This window comes from Schistocerca piceifrons, chromosome 9 (assembly GCF_021461385.2).
Source record: "Schistocerca piceifrons isolate TAMUIC-IGC-003096 chromosome 9, iqSchPice1.1, whole genome shotgun sequence".
NCBI classification, from domain to species: Eukaryota; Metazoa; Arthropoda; class Insecta; order Orthoptera; family Acrididae; genus Schistocerca; species Schistocerca piceifrons.
The window spans coordinates 134,065,667-134,081,895 of NC_060146.1; the positions used below are offsets into that span (position 1 = coordinate 134,065,667).

The window sequence follows — 16,229 nt, forward strand, 5'->3', positions numbered from 1 at the left end:
TGTTGTTCGTATTTTATCACTTGTTATTCGGTGCTGTATGAGAGTGTAAATGGTGTTAAACATAAAGAGTGTATTATTTGTATTATTCATTATAATTATTTTATTTAGAATTGCTTTTTGAATCAGTTTACAGGTATCTATGTCTACACCTACCCGATAAAGTACTGGAAGAAGCAGTTATACTAAATTATTTAGCCATTCTATGACATCACATAAAAATGTTAATAATTAAAATTTAATTCGGAGTTATTTGGAAATACTCTTTCAACAAACCTTTTATGTATATTTTTGTATACAAAATGCACTCTGACTAAAAGTGCACTTGTTTCAATTATATTTGTGTATGTTGTAAAGCAGGGGTGACCAACCCCTTAGCTTACCTACACCACAGTGATAGAAGATAGTGTAGTATTTTTGGGCCCCACATAATACACTAACACTAAAAATCATCCATGATTAAAAAGAAAAGTGGAAAGGGGGGGGGGGGGGGGATGGACACAGTCAGAGTCATAAAGTTAACACATTTAAGTAATTTAAAATTTATGATTCTTTATTTAAAAAAAACAAATGGAATTAATTCAACATTTTATATATGAGATTTTGTGTACAATAAGTAATTACAACTCATACAATTAATGTGACATTTCACTTTGAACTTGGTAAAAGAGTGTGTCAGTATCAGGTTCAATTGAAATGGTTGCGATTCTCTTCAACCTGTTTGGCCCAATGAAGGATGCACTCCACAGGAAGCATTACACGAATGATGGGGAGATTATTGATGCAGTACCATTTTGGCTGTGACATCAACCAGTAAAGTGATACAATGCAGGTATACATGCCCTCCCAGTAAGATGGTGTAAGGCCACTGATTTGGGTAAGGTGTATTGGAGCGTTGCAGTACTTATTTAATGCCCCTTACATTTGCTAATGTCAAATAATGCTTTTTATTATTTAGAACTATTGTACAGTACACTAAGGTGATAAAACTAATGGGATACCTCCTAATATCTTGTCTGACCTCCTTTTGACAGGCAAAGTGTAGAAGCACAACATGGCACGGTATCAACAAGTTATTGGAAATTCCCTATGCAGATATTGAGCCATGCTGCCTCTCTAGCTATCTATAATTGCAAAAGTGTGCCAGTGCAGGATTCTGTCCATGAAATGATCTCTTGAGTATGACCCATAAATGTTTGATGGGATACATATCGAGTGACCTGGTTGGTGTAATATTTCACTCTATTGTCCAGATTGCTGTTAAAACCAATCGTGAGCAATAGTGACCTGGTGACGTGGTGCATTGTCATCATAAGAATTACACAATTGTTTGGGAACATGAAGTCCATGAATGGCTGCAAGAGTCTCCAAGTAGCCAAACATAACCATTTCCAGTCAATGATCAATTCAGTTGGACCAGAGGACCCAGTCCATTCCATGTAAACACAACCCACAACATTATGGAGCCACCACCAGCTTACACAGAGCCTTGTCGACAACTTGGGGCCATACATCACACTAACCGTACCATCAGTTCTGAGCAACTGAAATTAGGACTCATCTGACCACGTCACAGTTTTCCAGTTGTCTAGGGTCCAACTGATATGGTCACGAGCCCAGAGGCGGCACTGCAGTTGATGTCATGCTGTTAGCAAAAGGCTGCTGTCATAGCTCATTAACATCAGATTTCGCTGCACTGCCCTAATGGATACATTGCACAGTGGTTTCATGCAGTTTTTCTTGTCTGTTAGCACTGACATTTCTATGCAAATACTGCTGTTCTCTGTCATTAAGTGAAGGCTGTCAGCCACTGTGTTGTCTGTGGTGAGAGGCAATGCCTGAAATCTGGTATTCTTGGCACACTCTTGACACTGTGGATCTCTGAATATTGACTTCTGTAACAGTATTTGAAATACAATGTACCATGCAACTAGCTCCAACAACCACTCTGCGTTCAGTCTGCTAATTCCCATAGCGCGGCCATAATAATTTCAGAAATATTTTCACAGGACTCACCTGAGTACAAATGACAGCTCTGCCAATGCACCGCCCTTGTGTAAGTGATACTACAACCCTCTCTACAGGGTGTTACAAAAAGGTACAGCCAAACTTTCAGGAAACATTCCTCACACACAAAGAAAGAAAATACGTTATGTGGACATGTGTCCAGAAACGCTTACTTTCCATGTTAGAGCTCATTTTGTTACTTCTCTTCAAATCACATTAATCATGGAATGGAAACACACAGCAACAGAACGTACCAGGGGACTTCAAACACTTTGTTACAGGAAATGTTCAAAATGTCCTCTGTTAGCGAGGATACATGCATCCACCCTCCGTCGCATGGAATCCCTGATGCACTGATGCAGCCCTGGAGAATGGCGTATTGTATCACAGCCGTCCACAATACGAGCACAAAGAGTCTCAACATCTGGTACCGGGGTTGTGTAGACAAGAGCTTTCAAATGCGCCCATAAATGAAAGTCAAGAGGGTTCAGGTCAGGAGAGCGTAGAGGCCATGGAATTGGTCCGCCTCTACCAATCCATCGGTCACCGAATCTGTTGTTGAGAAGTGTACGAACACTTCGACTGAAATGTGCAGGAGCTCCATCGTGCATGAACCACATGTTGTGTCGTACTTGTAAAGGCACATGTTCTAGCAGCACAGGTAGAGTATCCCATATGAAATCATGATAACGTGCTCCATTGAGCGTAGGTGGAAGAACATGGGGCCCAATCAAGACATCACCAACAATGCCTGCCCAAACGCTCACAGAAAATCTGTGTTGATGACGTGATTGCACAATTGAGTGCGGATTCTCGTCAGCCCACACATGTTGATTATGAAAATTTACAATTTGATCACGTTGGAATGAAGCCTCATCTGTAAAGAGAACATTTGCACTGAAATGAGGATTGACACATTGTTGGATGAACCATTTGCAGAAGTGTACCCGTGGAGGCCAATCAGCTGCTGATAGTGCCTGCACATGGTACGGAAACAACTGGTTCTCCCGTAGCACTCTCCATACAGTGGCATGGTCAACGTTACCTTGTACAGCAGCATCTTCTCTGACGCTGACATTAGGGTTATCATCAACTGCACGAAGAATTGCCTCGTCCTTTGCAGGTGTTCTTGTCATTCTAGGTCTTCCCCAGTCGCAAGTCATAGGCTGGAATGTTCCGTGCTCCCTAAGATGCCGATCAATTGCTTCGAACGTCTTCCTGTCAGGACACCTTCGTACCACGCCATGGCTATTGCCCCGTGCTAATCCATACATCAAATGGGCATCTGCCAACTCCGCATTTGTAAACATTGCACTGACTGCAAAACCACGTTCGTGATGAACACTAACCTGTTGATGCTATGTACTGATGTGCTTGATGCTAGTACTGTAGAGCAATGAATCACATGTCAACACAAGCACCGAAGTCAACATTACCTTCCTTCAATTGGGCCAACTGGTGGTGAATCGAGGAAGTACAGTACATACTGATGAAACTAAAATGAGCTCTAACATGGAAATTAAGCGTTTCCGGACACATGTCCACATAACATCTTTTCTTTATTTGTGTGTGAGGAATGTTTCCTGAAAGTTTGGCCATACCTTTTTGTAACACCCTGTATATGTGCTTATTGCTATCCCATGACTTGTCATCTCAGTGTAATGCTAGAATGAAAATCAGCCCTTTCCCTCACAGGGCCATCCTGACATTTGCTTTAGAGAAACCATGGAAAATCTAAATCTGGATGATCAATTGGCGCGTCTGAAACCTGCTTCTCTTGAATGAGAATCTGGATGAGCTGGAAGACAGAGTGCGTGTCTCTGTGTGTCCTAACAGGGCTTGGAAGGCCCAGCAGTACCAACTAACTACTGTGTCTTCCTTGGCTGATAGCGATAACTGTCACTGGATGTGGATATGGGAGGGCAGGTTTTCAACATATCGTTCTCCTGGCTGTTACCAGTTTTCGTGACCAGAGCCACTACATCCCAGTGAAGTAGCTCGTCAATTGACCTCACAAGGGCTGAGTGCACCCTGCTTACCAACAGCATTCAACAGACCAGACAATCATCCATCCAACTGCAAGGCAAGCACAATAACGCTTAACTTCAGTGATCTGATGGGAACCCATATTATCAGGGTGGCAAGGACTTTGGCAGTGTGACACCACATCTTGCTTTGATAATGACTTCAAAGTGGTGAGAAAAGAACGGTCAAGTTTCTTTCATGGTGCTAATCCAGGTAGCCATAGTCATCTAGTGGGTAGACTCCAGTGCTGGATGTCCCAGCTTCAATCCAGGATGGGGGTGGACATTTTTCCTTGTTCCAACCTTTCCATAATGGCACTAAGTCCATTCGGGATGCTGTCAAAATGTCTACCAGGGATCTTTCCCAGGAATAAAAGGCAGGTGTGGCAAGATACTTAATCCCAATGTGGATGGAAGGGCTGCACCCTGCCTATAGTCAGGCCAATAGTCCAGTTGGAGGCTTGAACCACAAACTTTGTCCTTATTTTATGCCCTATCACACCGATACACAAGGAAGGAAATAGGAGTAATCTGCTGCATGAGACTCGTATCACTATTATCTATTTGCAGCAAAATTTTGGAACATATACCATGTCTGAACATTATTAATTACCACGAAGAAAACAATTTATTGAAAAATGGTTAGCACAGATTCAAAAATATTGTTCTTGTGAAACACAATTAGGTCTTTATTCTTACAAGGTAATAAGTGCTATCAACGGGCGATGTCAAATTGATTCCATATTTTTAGATTTCCAGGAGGCTTTTGACACTGTTCTTCACAAGCAACTTCTAATTAAATTACATGCCTATGTAGCATCATCTCAGTTGTGTGACTGGATTCAAGATTTCCTGTCAGAAAGATCACAGTTTGTAGTAACTGACAAAGTCATTGAGTAAAACAGAAGTAATATCTGGCATTATCCAAGAAAGTGTTACAGGTCCTCTGCTGTTCCTGATCTACACAAATGACATAGGAGACAATTTCAGCAGACCTCTTAGATTATTTGCAAATGCTGCTGTAATTTACCATCTTGTAAACACACTCAGATGATCAAAACTAAGTGCAAAGTGATTTATACAAGACACCTGTATGGTGTAGACAGAGGGAATTGACTCTAAATAATGAAAAGTGTGAGGTCATCCACATGAAATCTGCTAAACTCTGGCTGCATGATAAATCCCACAAAGCTAAAGGCTGTAAATTCAACAAAATACTTGGGGATTACAGTTAAAAATAACTTAAATTTGAACAATCGCATATGTAATGATGCGGGGAAAGCAAACCAAAGACTGGGCAGAACACTTAGAAAGTACACAAGGTCTTCTAAAGAGACTGCTTACACCGCACTTGTCTGCTCTCTTCTGGAGTATACCTGTGTGGTGTGGGATCCACGTCAGATGGGGCTGACAAAGGACATCAAAAAAGGGTAGATCATTTCTATTATCGCAAAATAGGGGAGAGAGTGCTACAGACAATACATGAATTGGGGTGGCAGTCATTAAAACAAAGACGTTTCCATGTAGCAGGATCTTGGTGTGAAATTTGAATCACAAACTTTCTCCTCCGATTCCAAAAATATTCTATTGAGGCGCACATACATAGATAGAAATGATCATCATGATAACATAAGAGAAATCAAAGCTCATACAGATAGATTTACGTGCTCATTTTTTTTCCATGTGCCGTTTGAGAGTGGAACGGTAGAGAAATACCTTCAAGGTGGTTTGATGAACCCTCTGCCACACACTTCGTTGTGAGTTGCAGAGTAATCATATAGTTATAGTTTCAGATCAAACTGAAGCCACCTACTGATGAATACATCCCATAGAGCCACCAAATTGCAGTGATGTTGACTGCTATGTTTCACCTGCTGTTCCAAATAGTCCCAGACATTTTATGCTGAATTAAGATATGGGTGATTTAGTGAGCTAGCTGCCCAAATCCTATAAATATGGCTGCTGTCACCTTGGAAGACATGAGTGCCCTCTGCTTCTCTTCATGCAGATATGGAAGGAAGGGCCAGACTTGGTCACAAAGAATGTTGAAAAAAGCATCCTGGTCCATATTCACATTAACCTGAATGAGCAAATGCAAGCCATTGTTTGTACATTTGTTGATCATAGATTTGACCAGTGTGTGAATGTTACAGAAATGCTCTGTGAATTCAAATGGGAATCCATGTTTATGAAAGGATATTAGTTTTTTGGAAAACATTAATTAGAAATTAATCATATGGAATTATATCTTCCAGCGACATATTAAGCCCCAACTTCACCTATGATAATGAACACAGTTCAGATCAATTAAAATTTGTACTATGGCCAGGATTTGAACGCAGGTCTCCTGCTCACCAGCCAAATGCCCTAACCACTGCACCACCCCGACATGGCAGCTAAAACAGCTGCACAGATTGCCCAATTTTATATACTGAGTTGCAGATAGGCACAACAGAAAGACTCTCACAATTAAAGCTATTGGCCATTGGCCTTTGTCATCAATAGACACACACACACACACACACACACACACACACACACACACACACACACGACTGCAGTCTCAGACAACTGAGCAACTTTCCTTCTCATAATATTGTTTCACTTCATCCTGGATTTTCCATTGTTTAATTGCATGTATTAATATATGTGACCCACAACTGAGGTACAGCCAGAATTATCTCCATTTTGCTCTCTGCTGTGGTACTATTCCAATGCTGGAGAGCCTTTGTAATACTGATCAAAGTTAAGAAGAGCAACATCAAGGTGGGCTGAGGTTTGAATTGTAGTTTGTAGTAGGGGAAAGGTGTACTAAGGTAATCCATGCAGCTGTATTAGCTGCAGTGACTGGGTGGCACAGTGGTTTAGTGCACCTGCCTGCCAGGCAGCACACCCAAGCTCAAATCCCGGTCTTGGTACACATTTTAATTCATTGCTTTGGCCTGTATTCACTATCATACTAATGAGAAAGTTATAAGGGCTAGAATTTGTGACAGACTGCAGAATGACCTTACTGACACCAACATACATTTTGCGTAAGGACTGTGGAGACAAGACAAGAAAACTCAGGACTCGTGCAGAAGCATATAGACCATCATTTTTCACTTGCTCCATTTCGAAGTGTAACAGGAAATGGAGCGACTAGTAGTGGTACTAGGTACCCTCTGCCATACACCGTGTGTCATCTTGCAGAGAATGTATGTAGATTTAAGAGTAGATGTAGACCCTAGTGCACTGATACACATCTCACTGATTCATTGCCTTAATCTTCGTTTTTGAAATCTTTCAATATTCTTTCCTTTAAAGTTTGTCTCAAGTTCCTTGCATAATTTTTGACAATCACCATAGAGTTCACCCACTTTTTATGTCCAAATTTGTGTCCTAACAAAGCAGTGTCCATTCTACAGATTCTTCTCTAGTCATTTATACATATTTTGAATAGCAATGGAAACCTAATGTTTTTCTGCCCAATTTCATTGCCTATGTAAGTGTCTAGCACTACCTACTTTCCAATGTCTGAAATTATTCTGGTGTTTTTATACAAACTCTGAAACATGGCTGTTTTGTTGTTGTGGTCTTCAGTCCTGAGACTGGTTTGATGCAGCTCTCCATGCTACTCTATCCTGTGCAAGCTTCATCTCTCAGTACCTACTGCAACCTACATTCTTCTGAATCTGCTTAGTGTATTCATCTCTTGGTCTCCCTCTACGATTTTTACCCTCCGCACTGCCCTCCAATACTAAATTGGTGATCCCTTGATGCCTCAGAACATGTCTTACCAACCGATCCCTTCTTCCAGTCAAGTTGTGCCACAAACTCCTCTTCTCCCCAATTCTATTCAATACCTCCTCATTAGTTACGTGATCTACCCATCTAATCTTCAGCATTCTTCTGTAGCACCACATTTTGAAAGCTTCTATTCTCTTCTTGTCCAAACAATTTATCATCCATTTTTCACTTCCATACATGGCTACACTCCATATAAATACTTTTTCAGAAACGACTTCCTGACACTTCAATCTATACTCTATGTTAACAAACTTCTCTTCTTCAGAAACGCTTTCCTTGCCATTGCCAGTCTACATTTTATATTCTCTAAGTTTTTATTTTTTCTCCATGGATTTTAATACCTACTCCGAATTTTTCTTTTGTTTCCTTCACTGCTTGTTCAACATGGTTACTATTTACATTTATCATTAGCTCTTTGTAGCCGACTAGCCAACTGTAAATTGCTAATTACAGTTTATATTATAGCCTGTTAAAAATTAAGTCTGAAGGATGAGAAAATGAGCAAGCAATGATATTTATCTAGCGTGCTTTTAAAGTATGAAGTTATCACTTTGTGAACATTCAATACCACTTGGATGTAATCTGATTTTATTGCTCCTGTAATTTACATTCCTCTATCATAGTTATGCCTCAAGAAGGAAAGATGGCATTCAGGAAAGAATTCACCCCTCTGCAACCGCAGTGGTCCACAACACCATGACGTAGTCCACTTTACCTCTCCACCGCCCCACATCGAACCACTCTTTCAGGGTTATTGTGCAGTTTCTCGTACGTATAGGTGCTCTGATCCTGTCTCACTGCTCTGAATACTTGCCTTTTTGAAGAGATGATGATGATGATGACGATTGGTTTAGGGGGCACTCAACTGCGCAGTCATCAGTGCCCAATTTTTACACAGTCTAATTTTTTTACACAGTCCAATCTACTCACAGTCATGTATGATGATGATGATGATGATGATGATGATAATGACAACACAGACAACCAGCCCCTGGCAGAGAAAATCCCCAACCTGGCTGGGAATCGAACCCGAGACCCTGTGATCCAGAGGCAGCAACGCTAGCCACTAGGCCACGAGCTGCAGACTTTTTTCTGAAGAGTAATTTTGTGCTTAGTAGGATGAAAAGTCTAACATTTGTAATCTTTCTTTAATAGCCTCCTTTTACCCTTAATTTGCATGATCAATAAAACTACTACCCCCTGGAAGATTGTACCATTTCCTCTACATTAGTTTAACTGCCATTCTATTAATTTGAACAATCATGAGAATTAGTGACTAGCTCCATCAGGTCTATTCAGTGAAAAATATGCTGTTCTTTAATTCAAACATGAATCCTGCTTGCAGTTATTATAATGCTGGTGTGTTGTTGACAGAGACACAACAGCGCTAAAGAATTTTTTAATTGTGTGAATTTCATATTATTGAGTGTAACTGGTACTTACTCCATTTAATGTGACAGTTGGGATGAAAGATACAGGTGGATCCAGAGCTTTGGTTGCTTCTCCATATGCTCGCAAGAGCTCAGTGCCTTTGGTTCCTCTCGAACACCATAAAATTGGATTCCAGTCGATACCCAACTGTTTTGCACACTAAGAAAGAAGCAAATATAATATGCAGACAATCAGAGAATCATTTGAATTATATGCATTGGCTGATGGGAAAACTTTAGTTAACGAGATGTGTCTGTAAAGCTTATAGGAAGAAATTTAATATTCACTTTACAGCTTTTTCCTGGTAAAATACAAACATACAACATGAAAAGATTTTAGTTTCCTCATAGGGACCAGTTGTGTCAAACTTGGACCTTTCACAGAATTTACAATTTTTGCCCATAAAAAGGAATGATGAAATGTTAACATTGTGTTATTTATGAACTGCTGCAGTGCTTCCACACCTTTTGCCCAAATAAAAACAAGTCAGTTACACAGCAAAAGGACACAAAAGTATCTGTAATGTTACATATTTGTTTCCATATTGACTTCGAACTGGTTATTACATACTTAAATAATCTTACCTTTTGGCCGACTAATTCAGGATAATCATAGTCACTCATTAAACAACCTATGTACTTGAGCTGAATATCTATTTCCTGCAGAACATCAATAGCACAAGCATGTATTTTATTGCCCTCACACTCGGATGGTCCATGTTGGCAAACAAATTCATACCCTGTTGGTGTCCGTATTGTCTGTGGAGAATAAAAATTATTGATAATAATGAAACAACTCATTTCTTTCACTCAAAACATGAATCAAAATGAATACTACAGACATTGTAAGAGGTTTCATGAATCTGATCTTTGTATCATTACTTGGTACATAAATATAATGTGGGTGTAATAACATCATATTGTATTAATGCTAACACTCACAATTACATCAAATATAAATAAATAAGAGATATATATGGAAATTGTTTATTGAGTAAGCAGTAAAGGAAACAAAAGAAAGATTCGGAGTAGGAATTAAAATCCATGGAGGAGAAATAAAAATTTTGAGGTTCACCGATGACATTGTAATTCTGTTAGAGACAGCAAAGGACCTGGAAGAGCAGCTGAACAGAATGGACAGTGTCGTAAAAGGAGGATATAAGAGGAACATCAACAAAAGCAAAACGAGGATAATAGAATGTAGTCGAATTAAGTCTGGTGGTGCTGAGGGAATTAGATTAGGAAATGAGACACTTAAAGTAGTAAAGGAGTTTTGCTATTTGGGGAGCAAAATAACTGATGATGGTTGAAGTAGAGAGGATATAAAATATAGACTGGGCAACGGCAAGGAAAGCATTTCTGAAGAAGAGAAATTTGTTAACATCGAGTATAGATTTAAGTGTCAGGAAGTCGTTTCTGAAAATATTTGTATGGAGTGTAGCCATGTATGGAAGTGAAATGTGGACGATCAATAGTTTAGACAAGAACAGAATAGAAGCTTTCGAAATGTGGTGCTACAGAAGAATGCTGAAGATTAGATGGGTAGATCACATAACTAATGAGGAGGTATTGAATAGAATTGGAGAGAAGAGAAATTTGTGGTGCATCTTGACTAGAAGAAGGGATCGGTTGGTAGGGCATATTCTGAGGCATCAAGGGATCACCAATTTAGTATTGGAGGGTAAAAATCATAGAGGGAGACCAAGAGATGAATACACTAAACAGATTCAGAAGGATGTAGGTTGCAGTAAGTACTGAGAGATGAAGAAGCTTGCACAGGACAGAGTAGCATGGAGAGCTGCATCAGACCAGTCTCTGGACTGAAGACCACAACAACAACTAATGGAAACCTTAATAAGTTCGATGTGCAACGCAGCTGTGTTTTATATGTGGCAAAGTGTTTTCACTCCATCTTATACCACCATATGCAAATAATTAGGAAGCTACCTAAAGTTAAAGTATTCATTGTATATATAGGAAAGTAATCATGAACACTGCTTAAATTTTACCTCAAGGAAATAGGACCTAATTAATTTATACTTATAAATGTTTATGAATTTCTGAGAGCTGTAAGTTTAACCAATAGTTTCATAAACTGTATGAAAGAACCCTGTTTAACGAATTTTTGAATAACTGTTGTAAATATGCTTAACTTAGAAAAATATATAGAACCAACAACCAAGGTGGAAGTGGTGTCCAAGTGGAATCAGTTATTGAGCTGTTAGATGACTGCAGTTCTGAGCTGAAAGTTTGATACATACAGTTTTGTTTCAATGAAAATAATCCAGTTTTGAAAATATAATTGGATGGATAAAAATCTACTTACTAAGTTGTGGCAGGAGAAAAAACATATAAAAGTTACAGAAATGCGTAAGCTTTTGGAGCCAGGGGCTCCTCCTCCTGGCAGAACAGTGGAAAAGAAAGGAAGTGGGATGAAGGACACCGACTGACTTATCAGTCAATAGGTACTAAAGATGGAGAAAACCCACCATGATTTAATAACAAATGTCAGATAATGCTGAGAAAATGGATATTGTTAAATTCTCAATTCAAAACAGAACACCAAAATGTTGACAGGCAAATGTTAATAGAAATTCTTGACTAAATGAAAAATTAATGCGTGAAGCATACAATAACTTCTATCATCATATTTATAAAATTTTAGTGAAAGTGCATGCCAACAATTATAGAAAATTCTGGTCCTATGTAAAAATAAACCAGGTGTCTCTTACACCCCCCCCCTCCCCCCCCCCCCCCCAATCTCCCAATGTATTAGGCACACTTAACCCACACTTAATGCTTTCACGAAAGCAGATGTCATGCACAGAGGTAAAAATCACGTGCATAATTTTTGTAATCCGGAGTGAAACCATCTTAAACATTGACAACTTTAATAAATATCTTGACTGCAATTATTACAAACACTAATTATAAGGACAGGAAACAGCATGATACAGAGATGTATCAAACAGTGTAACATGGCAGACAACACTGGCTAACTCACTCAGTACTGTCAACTAGGTAATCTTGGCTTTGCCCAAAAACACAGGAGTACTAGACAAAGCCTTCTGACTTCTACCATTTCAGATCTAGGCAGCCAAATGGCCAACCTACAGTCAAGACATAGCATATTCCTTGACACAACATGTTCTGTAAAACAAGTGGGAAAAGCCTCTGGGGATATGGAAGGAGTCAAGTCATACAGGGGGCCTGGGCTAGAGATATATAAAAATATTTGTTTATCTTTCGGTATGTATTATTGTTTATAACTTTATTGTCGAGCATTGTAAACATTTTTGTGTGCATTGGTACAGTTCAGTGAGGACACAGTTTGTAACTCAACAGATATTGAAACAGTACTCCACTTCTCACCAAGCATTCATAAGCACGACAGGTGTTATGGTCCCCAATGCTATATATCTCCATTGTCTCAAATCTACCAGATCTTGAGTCTTTGTTCTGTGAACAGTGTCCTCGATAAACCCCCATGCACTTAAACCCAGCAGCAGAGTCAGATGGCAAGGCAATAGGGCCAACCCCCCCCTCCCCCCCCCCCCCCCCCCTCTGCCCTCTGCCCCTCCGATCCAAAGCTCAGGATTCATGTCATGGAGAAATGGGGTAACATCCCCATAATAGTGGGGCACCATCCTACTGGTAAATGACATCAGAAGGCATATGTGGAACTGCATAGTTCACCAATATGTCGAGACATGTGTGCCCTGTCACTGTAGCCTCCATAAAACAAATAGACCTACCACTCCACGGTTATGCCATCCCACCAAAGATAATCTTTTGGCGTGTTCCTTTTTGTATTCAATAACTTCTCCTGTAGTTTTACTTCCAAATAGTCAACAGTTATTTCAGTTAACTTTGCCACATGCGAAGAAGATAGATTCATCACTGAACAGCAGTGCATTGATGTAGTCATTTTTTTGTCTATATGATGCAGTGTCACAACAGCAAAATCACATACGCGGTTCCCCTCAGGCCTAATGCGATGCAAAAATTAGAGTTTATAAGCACATACCTGGAGACATTTTTGCACACTGTCGTGCCCATCTAATAGGTGACTGCTAGTTCCCTGCTAGCTTGTCTAATGGATTTACATGGGTTTCTGGTGAATGCATCACGCACACATTCTACAGTCTTCATTCAAGCGCATTTCAGGATGTTTTCCAGCATTTGGAATCCAACTTCCCGTTTCCTAAGAAGTTTGTTTTCCAGCATTTGAAATCAAACCTCCTGTTTCTCAAAGAGTTCTGTCCGCACTGATAAATGGATTTATCTGTGGGGGGGATCCACATTCCATTCTCTTCTTGCACACCGCTGAGCACATATTGCAGATTTTTAGCTATGCAAACCGTAGCACACTCTGCATCTTTTGTTGTGGCATCCACATCTTTACTGTCAGGAGTATGTCTGCCTCTGCATAATAAACATTTGTGTACATGTGCATGTAAGCACTATACTACGCACTGTGAATGAAATGGTGAGGACAATATTTTGGACAGTTTCTATCAATTGCATGTTTATCCAACAACATAAAATGTTGAATTTTTTCATACAAGCATTTTTTTTGTTTACACCTCCAGCTTGAATACCCTATATGTTAACTGGCTGAAGCAACCACTGTAGTCAGCTTCTGTAAAGTGTAGTAATATTTATCCAAATCAACTCTTTCTGATAATAGTGAAGTGTGCTTCTATGAGGGTGTCCTGAAAAGTAATTCCTCCAAGTTTATTATTCTGTTTTAAATATCAGTTGAGATATTACATGTCATGCATATTATTTGGTTGACGTTCCCCTTCACTAAAGCAAGTTGCAAAGCTCTGCTGCTAAAGAATTGAACTGAATTGAATGAAATTTTATTGTTGTTTAGTTATTACAGCAATTGACAAAGTCCAGTTACATATGTACAAGTTATACAGCATATATGCATGGGTTGAAGATTAATATGTCACTATTGGTTTTTTCCATAAAATACTATATTTAAAATCAAATAATATGAAAACATTGCATCATAAATTAATCAGTTAAAGAAATTATGCTGTACTCTCTAAACCAAACCACTATGATATTTTACAGTCATAAAATTCCTGAAGTGAGTATCAAGGATTTGCAGCTAACCAACTGAATAATTTGTCTTTAAATAAATCAAATGGAGCTTCTACCCATTCTACCCATTGTTAAACATCTTCATACCCACCACTTCATAGCTGTTCAGTGACTTGGATAATCTGTAGTAAGGTATGTCAAGATGGCTACTATTTCTGGTTCCACGAGTGTGTACATCTCTTCTACACTGGTATTCTTATAAGTACCAAAATGTCCTGAAGGTGTGAGCTATTGCCCCATATTAAAAGCCCATAAGATATAATGCTTTTGAAAAAAGCAAAGTAGGCCGATCTTACATACGCCTCAGGGACATGGTTTTTTTAAATTCCTTGACAAATACACCACTCTAGACAGCCTTGCACTAATGTATTTAATATGTGGCTCCCAAGTCAATTTACTATCTATAACAATACCAAGAACTTAACACTATCCATGAAGTCTGATACTGGCAGATCTCTTAAACTAAATAGAATCTTTTGAGTTTTACTCTCACTAAGCAGGAACCCATTAGCTCGAAACCAGACTGATGCTTGTGATATTGTGTCATTTGCCACAGTTTGAAGCATATCCATGTCTGAGCTGATACTGAAAAATGTGGTATCATCTGCATAGAGAATGGAGTGAGTATTTACGTAAGATGGTAGATCGTTTGTCATTAGGATAAATAGAGCTCCGAATTGTGCTGTGTAACGTAACTATGTCGATGTGTGAGAAACAGTATACTGCAATCGAGTTTCTGACCACAGAAGACATGCCTTCCATTGAATGCACAGAAGAATGAAAGCTGTGTACGGTGAGGATTGTATCTAAATCAGTTACGTGCGACGTTGGGTTGGTTCAAATGGCTCTGAGCACTATGGGACTTAACATCTGAGGTCATCAGTCCCCTAGAACTCAGAACTACTTAAACCTAACTAACCTAAAGACATCACACACACCCATGCCCGAGGCAGGATTCGGGCCTGCGACCGCAGCAGTCGCGTGGTTCCAGACTGAAGCGCCTAGAACCGCTCGGCCACAGCGGCCAGCAAAATGGGGTGGTTTGTGCTTGTAATGTAGGGAATGGTGGTGCTAACCTCAGCGTGTCTGACAGAGCTCAGAATGTTCCCAAAACTTAAAGAATACCTATGAGGACTTCGCTTTGGTAGTGATGAAATGCTGCAAACAAAGGTGAAGTTGTGGCTCTGTCAACAAAGTCAAATGTTATACAGTTTATACAGTGACAGTATCAGCAAACTGGTCGCTCATTGGGAGAAATGTGTTTGTCATTGGGATGACTAAATAAATGTTTAGACATGAAGAACAATGTAGTAGAATGATAATAAAGTGTATTTTATGTACCCAACTTTATGAGTTTACACATAAAAAATTTGGAGGGATTACTTGCAAGCATGCCCTCTTAGATTACTGTAGTACTATATATTTACGAGGGAACCACCAGGCCTGTGAATCACAAATTTTGATGAGTCTTAGGTATGTTGGAGAGGGATCTATCCTGAGTACCTAGCTGGCTGCTTTTCATGTGATGGCCCCTCATTTCCAAGAAAATCAATGTTGAAATTTTATGCATCTCTTCTATACCTGTAACATTGGTCATGTATTAATCAAGTGTATTTAGTGCAGGAGCCAAGGATCATGGCTACCATCCTGATGGTACAGTTTGAACCCTACTGAATATTACTTTTTTTTCTCAATTTCATTTTACAGAATTTCATTAAATGCTGCATCAAACTAGTCTCTGGACTGAAGACCACAACAACAACAACAACAACTACTACTACTACTACTACTACTACTACTACTACTATATGTCATTCAAAATTACTCGAAAATTGTCATTTTCACATAGTAATTTCATTAATAAATG

General features: G+C 39.4%; 1 protein-coding gene across 1 annotated transcript in view; it reads right to left on the minus strand.

Annotated features, from left to right (window-relative positions):
* LOC124717308 (GILT-like protein 1) overlaps nt 1-16,229 on the minus strand; it is an 87,000-nt gene that overhangs the window by 15,787 nt on the left and 54,984 nt on the right. Inside the window, exons 3-4 of the mRNA XM_047244134.1 lie at nt 9,833-10,006; nt 9,261-9,407 (exon numbers count right to left, since the gene is read on the minus strand). Of these exons, the coding sequence (XP_047100090.1) occupies nt 9,261-9,407; nt 9,833-10,006 (321 nt within the window). The remainder of the gene's footprint in view (nt 1-9,260; nt 9,408-9,832; nt 10,007-16,229) is intronic.